This window comes from Carya illinoinensis, chromosome 9 (genome assembly GCF_018687715.1).
Source record: "Carya illinoinensis cultivar Pawnee chromosome 9, C.illinoinensisPawnee_v1, whole genome shotgun sequence".
NCBI classification, from domain to species: domain Eukaryota; kingdom Viridiplantae; phylum Streptophyta; class Magnoliopsida; order Fagales; family Juglandaceae; genus Carya; species Carya illinoinensis.
The window spans coordinates 33,897,501-33,914,186 of record NC_056760.1 but is presented as its reverse complement, the minus strand read 5'-3'; the positions used below and the strand labels follow the sequence as shown (position 1 = coordinate 33,914,186).

Here is a 16,686-nt window from a genome sequence, read left to right as displayed (position 1 = left end):
ACCTCCCCTTCCTCCTCCACCCCCACGCCTTCGGTGACTTCTTCCCCGGAGACGACCAACGCATGGCCCCTCTCAATCACAGCCTCGTTCTCAATCAAGAATTAGTCTTTCCTAAGTACGTGATCGCCAACGGGATAAACATCTCCGCTATGAAAGAACTAGAGCTCCGTGAAAGTGAGGACAAAAGGATGGTCTTCTTTGCGCGTTCTGTATTGAGGGTCTATATTTTGGTGGTTCTTTGGTTTGTCGCTATGTATTCATTGGTATTAGGCATTGTTTTCATTACTGTTGTGAATGAACTACTAGGGAGGTTCAATCCATTTCTTGTAACAGTGTGGCAGGGTTCAAGATTGGGTCTCGAGAGACTTTTCGGGTTCGTTTTGATGCGATGGTTGGTGAGATATATACTAACGGATCTCCTTGGGTCGTGGTATTTTGGCAAAATCGAAGATCAGGACACATATTTGAAGCTTTATGTCATGTTTAAATTGATGCCGTTTTCGATCATGTCTCCGTGGATTAGTGGTCTTGAGAGAGAGATTTCGGGGTTTTCGATTACGTGCTTCTTGACCGATACGTTCTTGGCTTTAATGTTTGCTGGGGATATTTGGGTTGCGATTGTGGATCAGTGGAGGACGCTAACGGAGATAATGGAGGAAGGTTGTTATTTGACGTTGACGATGTTGAGACAGAGTATCCATATTATCCTTTTCGAAGCTATCTTTTGCGGCCCGTTTGTGGGAGGAATTCTTACTCAGGCCTTTGGGAAGTTTTTTGCAATGGTGTTTCAGTCAGCTCTGGAGGTTTATTTCATGGTGGCTTGGCTCATGCTTTACATTTATGCGAGGTATAGGGATTCTAGTATCCGCGGTGAGACGTTTCGGAGGAGAGAGTTGTAGGGTTTGGTTAACTTGTAGGAAGCTGTACCTGTGATTAGCGCTGCCATTGTTGGGTCGGAGTCTCCGTCAATGTGTTTGTTGTATCATGTACTTTTATCACATGCTAGCAAAATACAACTGTTTTTGTATGTCTTTACACGAGAGGGCTTCATGTGGATATCTTTTACCGCGATCACTCTTTCAATTCCTTGCAATGCTCCCCGTTCGTGATGGTAATATAAAAACTCGCAATGCATGGATATGATTGATCTTTTTCCATTTCCTCATCGCCAGGAATTCTTGTGTTCGTGTTCATTTTTCCATTTATGAATATACTAAGTCAAAGCATGTTTGTCTAGTTGGATCAAACAGTTATTTTACGAAAATAATATATTTTTTCACAAAACTTGTAAAAGTTGGTTCTCTTGTTTTAAATTTAATGTAATTTTCATTATATTATTTTGTGATTACTAAATTGTAAAATTTATTTTGACGTGCTTTCTTGATATTAATTATTGTTTAGTACTTAAATTGCTCTCTATTTTAATTTATTTCATTGTTGGGCTTTATTGTTTTATTTTATTAATTTTTAGTTGTAGTGTTTTTATTTACCTTTTTTCTATTTTATTGTGTCTTTTTATTTTATTGGACCTCTTCCTTTCGGATTGAGCTTGTTTAGTGTACTTTATTTTCTGTTCTGAGCCCAGCACATTCTGTGTGTAAAGCCTAGCCTATTGTTGCATTTCAACCCCTTCTTTATGCGGTGCCATTTTGGCTTATGCCCTTAGGGCTTATTTGTTTTCCTTCTTCTCCTCTGCCACACCACAGCCTCCTATTTTTTTTTTTTTAATTTCTTCTTCATTTGCAAATCTGTGTGTGGCTGCTGCTTGTTCCCATTTCTTTTTCTTTTCTTACATCTCCTTCTATTTCTTTTCCTTTCTTTCATTTATTTTCTTTTGTTGGTTTCTCTTCCCCTACTGCAACCCGTGATTTCTCTCTCTATCTTTGAGTTGTAGCGCTGCCCATCGTCGCCAACCAAGCCTCACTTGGCAGTCTCGGTTGCGCTTCCTTCATGCCACCACCATTTCTCCCCCATCCATGCCTCTATTTTGTCCTTCCCATAGGTCACGCATCCTTCATGCCCCTGTTTTCCCCCTGAAAATCGAAATTCCTCACCATATGAAATCATCCCTTAAACCACTTTTCTCCCTCTCAAGTCTCGTATTAGTGTTTTTCTCCATAATTCTTCATAAATTGTGTGCCATGTTTTAGCCCCAACCTGTGCACTTCTTTTTTTTAGTTCTGTTTGGTTATTTTCTCTCTTATCGTGTATCGTTTTTAGCCACCATCCGTGCGTTTGAGATTGTAGACCTTGATGTTTGGTGGTCAAACGGAGGAGAAGCTCGGTCTGGAAGCTAGACGGGGTGGTTGCATGACTGATTTGGGTGAGTTGATGGTGGTTGAGTTTGCGAAGTTGATGGATGGACAAATTAAGTAAAATAAACTGCGTTAAGCAAAACAACAAAAATTAACAAAAAAACCAAAAAACAAAAATGGATGGAAAAAAATGGATGGATAATGAATAAAAGAATTCAATTAGTTTAAGAAGAATAAACTCAAAAGAAAAAAAAAATTAAAATCTTAAAAAATATGGTTAGATCATTTGCAGGATTTTGATGTTTAGACCGTGGGAGGTTTGGTGCTATGCTATATATCTTGCCTACCCAAGTACTGTTGCTATTAAGGTAGAAAATCTTTTAGGTTCTAAGAATGCATGGATATTGGAGTTCAGAAGTATTGCAATAAAAATCCAATCAAGAAGCACGGTGCTCAATATTTAAATCAAAACGTACAATTAGATGATCTTATAGAGGTTTATATATAGAATCATGTGTTATCTAGAAAAGGTCATGGTGCTAGGTTGGGAAGTTGGGGCCTTGACTAAAATGTTGTTAGGAGTAACCATTTTTCCAGTTCTTATTAGCTAGACATTTGGAAAATGGTCAGTTTAAGATTAGTGCTGCATTCATCAAGCGACGGACTACTACTCATCAGCCGTCCCAATTTTTGTCTTATGTACTAATCTTACGTACGAATTTTAAGTGAGAAGAAGACTGTATTGCATTTTTATAGATTTGCTTACGATACAGCCCCTTAGAATTACATGGATGGAGTTATCTTCTTAGTGACAGGAATACACGTTAGGTGATAGGTTTTCAAGCCATCGTATCTTTGTTATTGCAGCTTCTTCAGGAGCGGTGTTGCCATCATTTTTTTCCTCTGATAATGCATAACCCACTTGTGACCCTTTCTTAAGATTTTTTACCTATTTAAAAGAAAGAAAAAAAATGATATTTGTAGTTGTGTAATTTGCAAGTATGGCGCAATTTTTTTGAAAAAAATGAGCAAATACAAGACCCAATACATGAAAATAAATAATTTTTTAATAGTGAATCTCACTCTTTTTCAAAAAGATTACATAACGCTTGTGCACTCTACAACTGTATATAGTATTACTCTTAGTGTTAAAATTTTTATAGAGCCTTATGGGTGCTTCCGCGGAGAAGCACACATTATCTTTTGCAAGCCCTCACACACTAATGGTTCAATCTTCTCCTTGTTGCTCCTCAAGTGACCGATATGACTCATTTGCTTGGTGTAAATCACGTGTAGCCCGAAAGGGAGCTTGGGTAAACTGAGGCTAGGGCTCAATAGTGGGAAGTATGGATTGTATATGGGCTAGGTGATCTCGGATTGGGTGATGTGGTGCACAACAATGTGCCTCTTGGGTTCCTAGGCGCCACGTATGTGCTATGGTTGGGAGATAGGCAAATTTGGCTAGGGTTTGATGAGGGTTTCGGCCAAGGATAGAGGGGGTACACGGCTAGGGTTAGGTTGATGTGTAGATCTCCTTAAAAGTAGAGATTTTGTAATTCCTAAAATGTAGGAATTTGAGTTGAGATCTAAATGGAAGATGGGGTTGGCCGAAAATGGGTAGGATGGATAAGGAATGGAATTGTCTTGGTGGGAAATGGAATTTGATTGACTCAATCAAGGGCTATTGACCAATCAAACAATTTACAGAAAGTTGAGATGAGAGAAACGAGGATCTAGGGTTTCGGCTAAGCCAATGAGGCTATGGCCGAATGGCTCAAGATGAGATCTAGGGTTTTATGGCTTGTTTGGTTGTGGGAATAGGGGTTGGCATGTAGGGCTTGTGATGGAACTAGGGTTTTGTGGTTAAGGCCAATGGTGAATGGCGTGAAAGGAAATGGGGAATAGGGTGGCTGAATGGTGTTTGGAAAGTGAGAAACTCCAAGAAACCTCAAGGAAAACTTATGAATATGTGAGAAAACACATGAACACAAGAGATCTTGAGTTCTACACACAAGGCCGAAAATCCCAATGAAGGATTCGGCTCTTCACAACAATCCAATCAACCAAACTCCAACACAATATCAAAGAGAAAACTCCAAAGAACAAAGAGAAATCCAATCAAACTTTGATTCACGAATTGCACAAAGATTGAAAGAAAACCTCAAAATATATTAAAAGATAAATAGCATCACATCTATTCACGAATTACAAGGTGTGATCCTTCTCCTTGGGGATTCACGAATTGCACCCCAAGAAGCCCAAGTGCAAAAGCACCGAAAAATAAATCCAACCACTATGGCCGGCCACTCCAATGTTCAAAATGTCAAAAGATCCCTAATGAAATGACTAAGGGGCCAATTTATAGAGCTTACAATTTGAAAACCCCCAAAGGTCCCTAGCAAATTAAAATAAATAATTAAAGCAAATAAAATAATAACTAAACAAGTAATTAAATAAAACAAATAAAAAATAATAAAATAGATAGATGGTCCATGGTGGCCGTGGCATGCATGGCCCATGGTGGGCTATGATGGTGCATGGCCCACAGTTGGGCTAGTCCTTGTCTAGTCCGTGACTCACTGCATGGCATGGCATGTTGCCATGCGTTGGTCTCATGGTAGGCATGACATGGCATTGTGCGTGGCTTGTTGATGGTGGGCAGGGCATGGTGCTAAGCCCTAGGCCTGATGGTGGGCATAGGGTGATGCCGCGCTGCTTCTGTGGTGCCCAGTCAAGTGGTCTGGGCAGTGGTCCTACATAGCTTGGGCTGGTGGCCTGGGTGATGGCCATGCATGGCCCAAACTGAAGGTCTGGGCTCTAGGGTTGCAAGGCATGGGTTAGAGTCGTGCATTGGATGGCATGCCTGGTGGGCATACCACTAGCCTTACTTGCAAGGCACAGATTGGAGCCATGCGCTGGATGGCGTGCCAGTGAGGGCATATCACTAGCCACTCTAAGTGGTGTTAGGACATGCATGCATGCACGCAGGTGCACGCTCAAGGGCATGCGCAGATCTGCATGCATGGTTTGCGCGCGGCTAGTAGCCTTCATGGGTGCCCACTGCATGTCAAGGCATGAGCCAAGACATGCAAGCAAGCTAGCCATATGACTGTCCTGACCTTCCAAGAGTTGTGTCGAGGTGTGGTACTAGGCAATCCTCTTAGGGGTTGTGACAATATAGTATTACACTTAGTGTTAAAATTTTTATAGAGCCTTATGGGTGCTTCTGCGAAGAAGCACACATTATCTTTTGCAATTAGTTTGCAAATATATCCCTGTTCTCACTAATTTGTGGATAAAGTCGACTTGTATTAAATGTTATTTTTTCCTAGGATTGCTTGGTGGTTATTTGATGATGCTAAAATCTTCTTTCTTGTCTTGCTAATGTTAGTGAAGCTCTACATCTCTGCAAGCTGCTATATTAAGTTACTTTGCTTTTGTCGACAGCCTCAAGCTTTTTGTGTTCTACTCGAATATATGCATTACATCTGTTGGACAAGTTTTGTGGTTTAAAAGGTCAAGTCAATAGGAGTTAACAGTTAAATTAGTTCTTTCAGTTGACCATTTATGGTTAATAAAAGTTTGAATGGTTTGAGCATCGAGCACATTCACTGGCTTAGAGTTGCCTTCTCCTTCACAACCGACAAACAGTCTCTTGAATTACTCTTTCTTTCTATATTTACTAGGGTTGGGCGGCGAGGCTCTTCAACATGGCCCTCCAGCCCACCAAATGCTCCCATCTCGTAGAGGAACTATAACGCCGTGATCTTGAAAGTCTGGAGAGTTGTACAAGTACCTCACCGCCACATAGATTTATAGATATGAGTACATATGTGAAACTTCATGGTTATTTTGTTTAAGTAGTGTTGATGTTATGTGATTTTGTTAGTTTTATGTGAGTTTTTGATATATTTTTATTTTTATTGTGATTTTGTGAGATTTGTTTGGGAATAATACAATAGTAGACAGGGTGGCTCGATGGGGGTGATGTCAATATGCTCGCTCTATAAGTAGATATGGATCACAATCAAAGATGTGGGCCGAAATGAGATGCAGAGGTCAATTTAGCCACCCCATGCAGCCATGTACAGAGTGCAAGAGGAGTGGCCACATTTGAAGTTTAAAACATTAACAAAGATATTATTACAACGAAGACAAAAATATTCACAGAGCTATTTTAGATTAATAGTTAAAATGATGATCAGTAACATTTCTCTTGATTATTTGGAGTCTACGATTAAATTCCTTCTTCCAAATTTGTAGCTCAATCTGGTAATTCTAAATACAAGGTATTACTATAAGGCCTGTTCATGTGGTTGGACTTTTAGAAAATGATTTTAAGAAAGAAATGGGAATTACCGTTTATTTTAAAACTTTTTTCTTGCCTACCCAGAATACGAAAGACTCTACTTTTATAAAATAAAATGTTATTCTTAATTGAAAGAGAGTTACAGCGGAAAATATTAAACTTTACAATTAGAAGTCTTTCATACAAAACATCATGTCTAGGCTTCCGTGCTCTTCCCCTTTGGGCCATGTCTGTCCTGACACTTTTTGCTCATCTTGTTCTTGGGAGGGGCATACATAAAAATTAAAATGAGTTGAAGACTTGTAAGCATTACTTTATATAATCAATATATACTTACATAAGCTTTCAGTCATGCATTCATCACTCCATACATACTATACATAAGACGTGTTCATTTAAAACATTACGAGGTGGTGTTCTTCTTAAAAAAGATTTTCTTCCGTAAAATATTTCCCCACATCTCGTGCCTTCATTTCTTAAAGAATCTGAGCATACATATATTTTCTTATCACTTCCTTTTGCCAGACATTCATTCGGTACCCATTTGTTCATTCATATGGCCATTACATTTTTTCATACATTAAAGCTTTCATTCATTCATTCATTGCAGGTGGGAATCACAGGCAGGACTTACCACCATCCCTACTTACCACCATCCCTACAGTTCTTTGTTCTCTTCTTTCATTCTTTTCAGTTCGTTCATTCGTAAACGTCATTTAAAAGCATGAGCTTAAACATCATCTTTCAAAGCATCATTTAATCATTAGTTTATGGCATCCTTTAAAGCATTGCTTAAAGCATAAGGCATAAACCTCAACATTTCATTTCATGAAAATATATACAATACTTACTATGTATAGTCATCTATTCACATGCATACAATTAGATACTTTGGGGTGCATAAAAAGGGACTGCCAAGAAGTGCCTTACATTCATATACCGTTAAAACTTATACTTAGCATACTTTCGTAAAATTTCATTCGTGTCATTTCGTAAATCATCGTTAAGGAAAATCATTTCATTTTCATTTTCATATCCTTTTAGAAAACTTTAGAAGGGTATGAACATAATACTTACTTAGACTCCATGCCATACTCAATTCATGCAGTCCATTTATGTGAGTGTTAGATGGCAACCTACATGTATACACAACCTTAGGGTCATTCGCCATCTAGCATATAAGCAACTAAACTAGAAATAGAACTACACTTAACTTGTAAATACTCCTTCTATCTCAGCTCTCATGTGCCCTTTACTATGCTAAAACCTTCGAGATCCACTTGCAATCACTACCTCTTTCAAACTCAATGTATTACCTTGAGTGTTCATCCACTAAAGTGTGCCTCCATGATTAACCTTAGGGTTAAGACACTAAGACTTTCATCTTACTCTTCCTATTAACTACATTCTGATTCATGACTTAAACCGACCAAGTCACACATCCCAATCCTAGACAATACACACGTCACTTCCTTCTTGCATCCTATCCCATATTTCATTCTCATTCCCATCCATGCATGCCACATGACTTTAAGCCAACTCTGAGACATAAACGTTGTGTAGTCATGCTTAGGACATATTATCCATTATTTATGATAAATCAGTCCATCACATATGTCTAACCAGATTACACACATACTTTACCCCTCCTTTTATCACCTAAGACCAACTTATAATCCGTTGAACACCCACTTGTATAAACAAGCTCCATACTTCGATACCAGCTTCTATTCAAACCCGACTAGCATGACCTTTCATGCTACCCGTCCTATTACATAGTTCATCCCAGCACTTAACACGACGTAACTCCATTCACAACTACACCTCCATCGCGTCACGTAGCTGAAGACTAATCCCAAGCTAGTGACCTTGTCACGTCACCAGGCATCCTGCTACATCACTTCTACGCTAACTCCTCATTCATCCTCATTCATTACAAGCATGACTCCTTATGTGGTCATGCCACTTCATGACATTCCCTCGTCACTCTCCCACTACGTGACTCTTACACCACTATCACTTCACGAGTACTCCAAGACATAACACGCTACACAGTGACACCCGTCACTAAGACTACTAGTTACATCAAAACTACTATGGGACACAAATCCATAGTTTTCGACACTACATAGTATGCTCTACGATTCTCAACTACGCCATACAAACCTTCATGACATGCCATCTGGTACATCACGACTTCACCACACAGAGTACACTCCATGTGTACTTCCTTCACAACACACTACTCTATACCATTACTACAACACACTACACAACTACGCCCAACACTTCACGTACACAACTACACTTCGGATCACCACTCTACACAGTGAACTCCACAACATAGCATAGTCCATAATCCAACCTCATATAAATATTGAGGAAAAGGAGATAGGGTTATACCATTGTTGGGATTAATCTGTGCGTTGCAAATATCCAAGGATGAGATTATTTTAAGGGGGGGAGAGTTGTAAAACCCGAATCCTACTATGTAGACTTTTACATCGTTTCATTAATTCTTTTGAGTAAAATATTCTGTTATGTATTTTAAAATAAAGATTTTTATTCTTTTATTTTAAGATGAGTATGTTTTTATTTTGAATAAGGGAAAGGTATAATTATATGATTTTAAAACCTTACCCTTAGTTTTACTATCTTATTTATTTTAAGTAGAAAGCCCCTTTAATCCTATCCTTTGATGTGTTAGGTGAGAAAAATATCTCCCCACACTCAATCTCAACCCTTTTTTTTGGCTCATGAAGGAAAAGTCACTTAAGTCTCTCATCTTCATTGGCTTCCCAAGCAAGAAGAGAAACAAAAGGAAAAGAGAAAACTTCATCTTCTCTCCAAGAAAAGCCATAGCCGACACCCACCTTCCTCTCTTCTTCCCCTCCCTCTCATATTCAAGAAATCAAGTTCCTCTCATCTCCAAGCCCTGCGATTCCATAGCAAAGGAAGAAAATATTTCCCTTTCAACTTCTCAAAGCTGCATGGATTCAAAACTCCATACCCATTTTTGAGTTTTGCTCAAAGCTTGGAATCCAAAGCATGTTTTCATCTTCCAAAGGGTGAAATCTTGAAGGTAATAAGCTTTTGATTCCCTTCCTAGCATGTTTTCCATATGGGTTTCAATTTTCATCACTAGACTCACATATTGATGTCTCTGTTTTTGGGGTAACATAGTGCTATCACTTTGTTCTTCATCTACACAGCTATACTACCAATTGGTCATTCACTTTGCATCTTGAAAGGAGTTAAGAGCTTAAGGTAAAATCCCTAACTTGACTCCATTTGATTGGGATATTGTTTTGAGGCTAGCCAAATCATGTAGAAAGCTTGTGTTCCAGATTTTGTTCTTTATCTCTTCATGTTGTAATTTTTCATATATATGCTCTATTTTGGCTTAACCATGTATATTTATGGGAGCTATTTTGTGTTGTGCCTTGTTATATCTTAAAATGAAGGTGGGCTTTTGCAAACAAACTTGTTTTAAATCTTGGATCACTCTTGAAATGATTTGGGTACGTTGGAAATGTTGTGTATGTGTTCTGTTTTGGGGTATACCAAGTAAAAAGTTTCCTTCAAAAAGGAAACTTATAGCAGTGTCAATTGGTTTATAATCATGCTTTTAAAGGTGTTAAATGGTTAAACTATCAACCTTAGTGTATAAAGATTTTTAAGTTTACTTAATGGGTTATTCTTGCTATTCTCTATGTTATGCTTAATTAAATAGTGTACGTTGACTAGGCTATTTATTATATTTATGTCACTAGATTTATAAAATGGATTGGTATTAAGAGGAGGTGATTAAAGGTGCAAAATGTACTATAGTATGCAAGCTGTCCAACAAGCAGAAAATTTCATTTGTGCCCTATGTTAGATGCCTAAAGCAATCTTTGGTTTTTGCCCTTTCTCAATTTATTTCCACCCAACCTAAAAGCCCATTTGTTTGCAAGTTAGCATTTTTCTAATAAGGGACACAACTAGCATTTTAAATGGGCATGTTCCTAAAATTATATAACCCATTCGAGATGTCAAAATTGTCCCAAGCATCTTTGTTAGTGATCGGTGCAAAACTACAAGTGTACAATATCGTAGTTTTATAATAAAGTGATAAGAAGAGTATCGTCCTCAGTGATTGGTACCTTACTTTTGCCAAATACCAAAATTATACTAATCTCAATTTTATCTAGAGGAATCACTAAGATTTTTTTGTAGTTGTAAATTAAACTAGATCAACTCAAAGAGAAATACGCAAAGGAAATAAAACTGACGTTTGAAGATCAAATTAATGGGAAAGAAAACTTCTAGGAAATCGATTTCACCTAATTCTTCACTATACTTTTCTCATCCAGCTAATTTAATTTAATTCTTTTTGTTCATTAGAAAATCTCTAATTCATCCAACAGCCTCTTTCGATAGTCAATTGGAAATTATTCTTGTTTATCAATTCGCACAAGAATATGCAAGTTAAATAATCAAGAAAGCAATAGGACCAATGATTTAATTACTACATAGGTTCATACAAGTCTTTCGATCTCTATACTTACCTATGCTGAAATATTCAAGATCTACCCTATGATTCCCTCTTTCGATAGCAAATCACAAGATTAATTATCATCTAATCAATGGCCAGTTAATTAGAAGCAATAAACTCAGAATAAAACAGATAAACAAAGAGAGAATTGCCTTAAATTAGCATAGACAATCAAGCATAGTTCGGAACTAGGTTACATCGTTTTCCTAAAATGAATAAAATTTAACTCATGCTAGAAATGAAATTCAACATAAACGAATTCACCATAATTGTTATGAGAAGATTAGAAGAAAATAAACGCTGCAAAATAGTCCTCGAGCTCACTGTCAAGGGGCCAAGGAAACGATTCAATGCTTTTCTCCCGTCTGCGCTCGTGTATGATTCCAACGCACGTGCAATAATTGGAATTCCCTCTCCAAAACAGATGATTTGAATCCTTCTAGCTGTGTTTTTTTGTCCCAAAAAGTGTTCTCCAGTCAAAAAGTACGGCCATAGAGTGAAAAATCCCTTTTATATGGTCTGACGGCGGAAGACCCTAGATCTGTCAAAATACGATGTTCGCTCGAGCGGGGTGTCGAGCGCACGTCGAGCGTTCGACTCTACCTGATTTCGCTCGAGCATCCTATCAAGCGCACATCGAGCGTTCGACTCTACCTGATTTCGCTCGAGCGGCCAATGTCTCCGCTCGAGTGATCTTTGTTTTTTAGCAACCCGCTCGAGCTCCCTTTCGAGCGGCAGTCGAGCGTTTGAATCTGCCTGAATTCGCTCGAGCGGAGGCTTTTGGCCTCCGCTCGAGCAAACTTGTAAAATCTGCAATACGAAATTTTTGCAAGTCATCAAATACCCCCAAACTTAAAACTTTGTTTGTCCTCAAACAAAAAGAAAAGGAAATGATAGTTTAGGCAATATCAACTCGACCCGAAAGAGAAGTATCATCACTCACGAAGCTTTTATGAATTTAGATTTCATCTCTAGTATCTTACTCTTTTAACATCAAAGATAGCAAGAAAATCAATCAAAAATTTTGCAATTTGTCAAGCAAGAGTTAGGCGTTTACTTCAACCTAAAGCTAAGACCTTGAGTGTGTGTGATATAGTCAATTTAACCTCAAACCACCTGCAAACTCAGATAAAAGTAGAACAACCAAAATCAGAAGAATTCTCTTAAAACTTAACCCCATAAGTCCAATTTTCAAAAATCCTCTCCATTAATGTAGTCAACACCAAAATCAGAGATCAAAAGGTCTTTCATAAGGTTGTAATGATAGGCCACAGGGTGAGGGTTAAGAAAGAACTGGATATAGAAAATCAAAGCAAACTGGAAAAATACTTAGTGAAAAGAACACTAAAAGAGATACCCACATGATTCAAATCATAGCTCTTTCTTGACAATATGCTCATACTTGTGGCATTATTATTGCTGTAATCACTGATGCAATACCAACAATTCCTTTAACAAAATCTGAGGTAATTCACACTCCGCTTAGCGACTTCTTTTTCTTTTTCTTTTTTTTTTCTTTTTCTTTTTTTTTTTCAGTAACTTCCTTTCTTCTTCTTCTTCTTCTTCGATCAAACAGAGCAAACAGAATACGGTTCATCATGAAATAAATTTTCTCTTTTAAATGTACTCTCCACCAAAATATTTTCTTAAACTATCAAAGGTAGATTCATTATTTTTCAGGCTTAGAGCGGGCATGATTTATGTAGTTCAAAGAATAAATAAAGGCTTATGAAGGCTCAAGGGGGTGACTATGGAAACACACTATGTAATGATGGCATGATATTTAGGACGGCTGGGAAAGCTTTTTGGTTATGCCAAAGAAATGCCTAGATCATTTCTCTAATATTTGGTCTCAACTAGGATTTCGTCTCAATGACCCATCAACGGATTCTAGAGCAAAGCAAAATCGAACTTCCCTCTTTCAATTAATTCAACTTCTTCTCTTCATAAGCAAAATTGATGACTTGCAAAATTTCATATTGCAGATTTTACAAGTTCGCTCGAGCGGAAGCTTTTGGCCGCTCGAGCAAATTCAGGCAGATTCAAACGCTTGACTGCCGCTCGACAGGGAGCTCGAGCGGGTTGCTGAAAAACAAAGATCGCTCGAGCGGAGACATTGGCCGCTCGAGCAAAATCAGGCAGAGTCGAACGCTCGATGTGTGCTCGATAGGACGCTCGAGCGAAATCAGGCAGAGTCGAACGCTTGATGTGCGCTCGACACCCCACTCGAGCGAACATCGTATTTTGACAGATTTAAGGTTTTCCGCCGTCATACCATATAAAAGGAATTTTTCACTCTAGGGCCGCGACTTTTGACTGGAGAACACTTTTTGGGACAGAAAAACATAGCTAGAGGGATTCAAATCATCTGTTTTGCAGAGGGAATTCCAATTATTGCACGTACGTTAGAATCATACACGAGCACGGACGGGAGAAAAGCATTGAATCGTTCCCTTGTGCTTTTGAAGACGAGTTGCGGCTGCAAGGAGGATTTTTCAGTGTTTATTTTCTTCCAATCTTCTCAGAACAATTATGGTGAATTCGTTTAGGTTGAATTTCATTTCTAGCATGAGCTAAATTTTCTTCATTCTAGAAAAACGATGTAACCTATTTCCGAACTATGCTTGATTGTCTACGCTAATTTAATGCAATTCTCTCTTTGTTTATCTGATTTATTCTGAGTTTATTGCTTCTAATTAACTGGCCATTGATTAGATGATTTTTAATCTTATGATTTGCTATCGAAAGAGGGAATCATAGGATAGATATTGAATATTTTAGCATAGGTAAGTATAGAGATCGAAAGACTTGTATGAACCTATGTAGTAATTAAATCATTGATCTTATTGCTTTCTTGATTATTAAATTTGCATATTCTTGTGTGAATTGATAAACAAGAGTCATTTCCAATTGACTATCGAAAGAGGCTTTTGGATGAATTAGAGATTTGCTAATAGATAAAAGAGAATTGAATTAAGTTAGCTGGATGAGAAAAACATAGTGAAGAATTAGGTGAAATCGATTTCCTAGAAGTTTTCTTCCCCATTAAGTTGATCTTCGAACGTCAGTTTTATTTCCTTTGCATATTTCCCTTTGAGTTGATCTTAGTTTAATTTGCAACTACAAAAATCTTAGTGATTCCTCTAGATAAAATCAAGTTTAGTATAATTTTGGTATTTGGCATAAGTAAGGTACCAATCCCTGAGGACGATACTCTTCTTATTACTTTACTATAAAACTACGATACTGTGCACTTGCAGTTTTGCACCGGTCAAAAATGGAATAAGAGAAAAATGACTATGTGCTCAATTTTGTTCAAGGTCAAAGATTTAAACCAAAGTACCCACAAAACCCCACTTGTCATAAAAGAAATTTTTGAAAATTTTTCTCAAAACCATCTTCAATCACAAATTTCAGAGTCATAGAGAATTAAATCTTACTCCAATGCATGCTTGGTAAGAGAATCAAACAACCCATCAACAGCCAAAGACTTAGAAAACAAGAGGATCAAATGACTATAGGAGTTTACACCCCCAAACTTAAACTAAACAATGTCCTCATGGTAATGCAAAAGTAAAAAGGATTGAAAAAATAAAGGGAACTTCCCTGGTTGCATGATGAATCTTCCGAAGTTTAAAATTTTTCAGCTCTTTATTCATGCTAAATAAACCTGCATGAAAAACCAATTTATTAAAACTAAATAAATAAAGATAGTAAAATAAATGAAGGAATGAAAGAAAGATCTATGGATTGCCTCCCATAAGCGCTTATTTTAAAGTCTACAGCCAGACTTTTCAATCATCATCAGTTAGGATCTCCAAGAGGAATAAATGCATAGTTCCTCTCCATTTGTTCTCCATAATAGTGCTTCAATCTCTGACCATTAACTCTGTAAATATTCTCTGTCTTGTCCTTCAAATCTACTGCTCCAAAAGAGAAAACTTCATGAATTGTATAAGGACCTGTCCATCTTGATTTCAACTTTCCTGGAAAGAGTTTGAGTAATGAATTGAAGAGTAAAACTTGTTGTCCTGGAGCAAACTCTCGCCTAAGAATCTGTTTGTCATGCCACTTCTTCGTCCTTTCTTTATAGATCTTTGCATATGCATCATTCCGGAACTCTTCCATCTCATTCAATTAAAGAAGTCGCTTTTCACCTACTGCCTTCAAATCAAAGTTAAATTTTTTTACAACCCAATAAGCTCTATGCTCCAACTCCATAGGAAGATGACATGCCTTTGCAAACACTAATCGGTATGGAGACATCCCGATAGGTGTTTTAAAGGCTGTACGGTATGCCCACACAGCATCATCAAGCTTCTTCGCCCAATCCTTTCTATTGGTTTTGACCGTCTCTTCAAGGATGTTCTTGATTTCTCTATTTGAAATTTCAGCTTGGCCATTAGTTTGAGGATGGTAAGCAAGTGTTATCTTGTGCTTGACACCATATTTAGAAAGAAGATTATCAAACAACTTGTTGCAAAAGTGAGTCCCTTCATCACTAATAATAGCTCGTGGAGTGCCAAATCTTGTGAATATATTCTTGTGCAGAAATTTGAGCACTGCCTTTGCATCATTTGTTGTTGTAACAATTGCTTCCACCCATTTTGACACATAGTCAAATGCTAATAAGATATAAGCAAAACGAAAAGAAGGAGGAAAAGACCCCATAAAATCTATTCCCCAAACATCAAACAACTCAACTTCTAAGATACCTTTCAGTGGTAACTCATGATGCCTTGAAATATTTCTCATACGTTGGCACCGGTCACAAGTTTTCACCAAAGTGTAACTATCACGAAAAATAGAAGGCCAAAAGAACCCACTTTGAAGTACCTTAGCTGCTGTACAGGTGGCTCCAAAGTGTCCTCCATATGATGATGAATGGCAATGATGGAGGATGTCTTGCATCTCTTCTTCCGGCACACATCTTCAAATGATTTGATCTGGGCATCTTTTGAACAACAAAGGCTCATCCCAAAGATAATAATTCACATCATGCAAAAACTTTTTGCGTTGATGGTAAGTAAGATCAGGTGGTAAAACTTTACAAGCTAGGTAGTTAACAATAGCAGCATACCACGGAAGCTTGATCTCACATGTAAACAACTACTCATCAGGGAATGCCTCTTGGACCACTGACTCTGGTCTTTCTTCCTCTTGCTCTAACCAAGAGAGATGGTCAGCCACTAAATTCTTACTTCCTTTCTTGTCTCGAATCTCCAAATCAAATTCTTGAAGAAGTAGGATCCAACGAATTAGCCTAGGCTTAGCATCCTTCTTGCCAAACAAATAGTGAAGTGCTGCATGATTAGTGAACACTATCACCTTTGTACCAATGAGGTAGGACCGAAATTTGTCACAAGCAAACACCACAGCAAGTATTTCCTTCTCAGTTGTCGTATAATTCAATTGAGCTTCATTCAATGTCCGGCTTGCATAATAGATGGCTCTAAATAGCTTGTCTCGCCTTTGCCCAAATACTACTCCAATTGCAAAGTCACTTGCATCGCACATAACTTCAAAAGGTTGACTCCAATCAGGCACAATCACAATTGGTGCTGAATTAGTTTCTCCTTGAGTGC

General features: G+C 37.9%; 1 protein-coding gene across 1 annotated transcript; it reads left to right on the top strand.

Annotated features, from left to right (window-relative positions):
* The first annotated feature begins 242 nt into the window (after positions 1–242).
* Positions 243–970, top strand: LOC122275212. The gene has a single exon (XM_043084195.1). The coding sequence runs from the start codon at positions 252–254 to the stop codon at positions 897–899; it is 648 nt and encodes a 215-aa protein (XP_042940129.1). The 5' UTR covers positions 243–251; the 3' UTR covers positions 900–970.
* The last annotated feature ends 15,716 nt before the right edge of the window (positions 971–16,686 follow it).

Coding starts and splice junctions, on each gene's coding strand:
- LOC122275212 (XM_043084195.1), top strand. CDS start 252: ATGTATTCATTGGTATTAGGCATTGTTTTCATTACTGTTGTGAATGAA.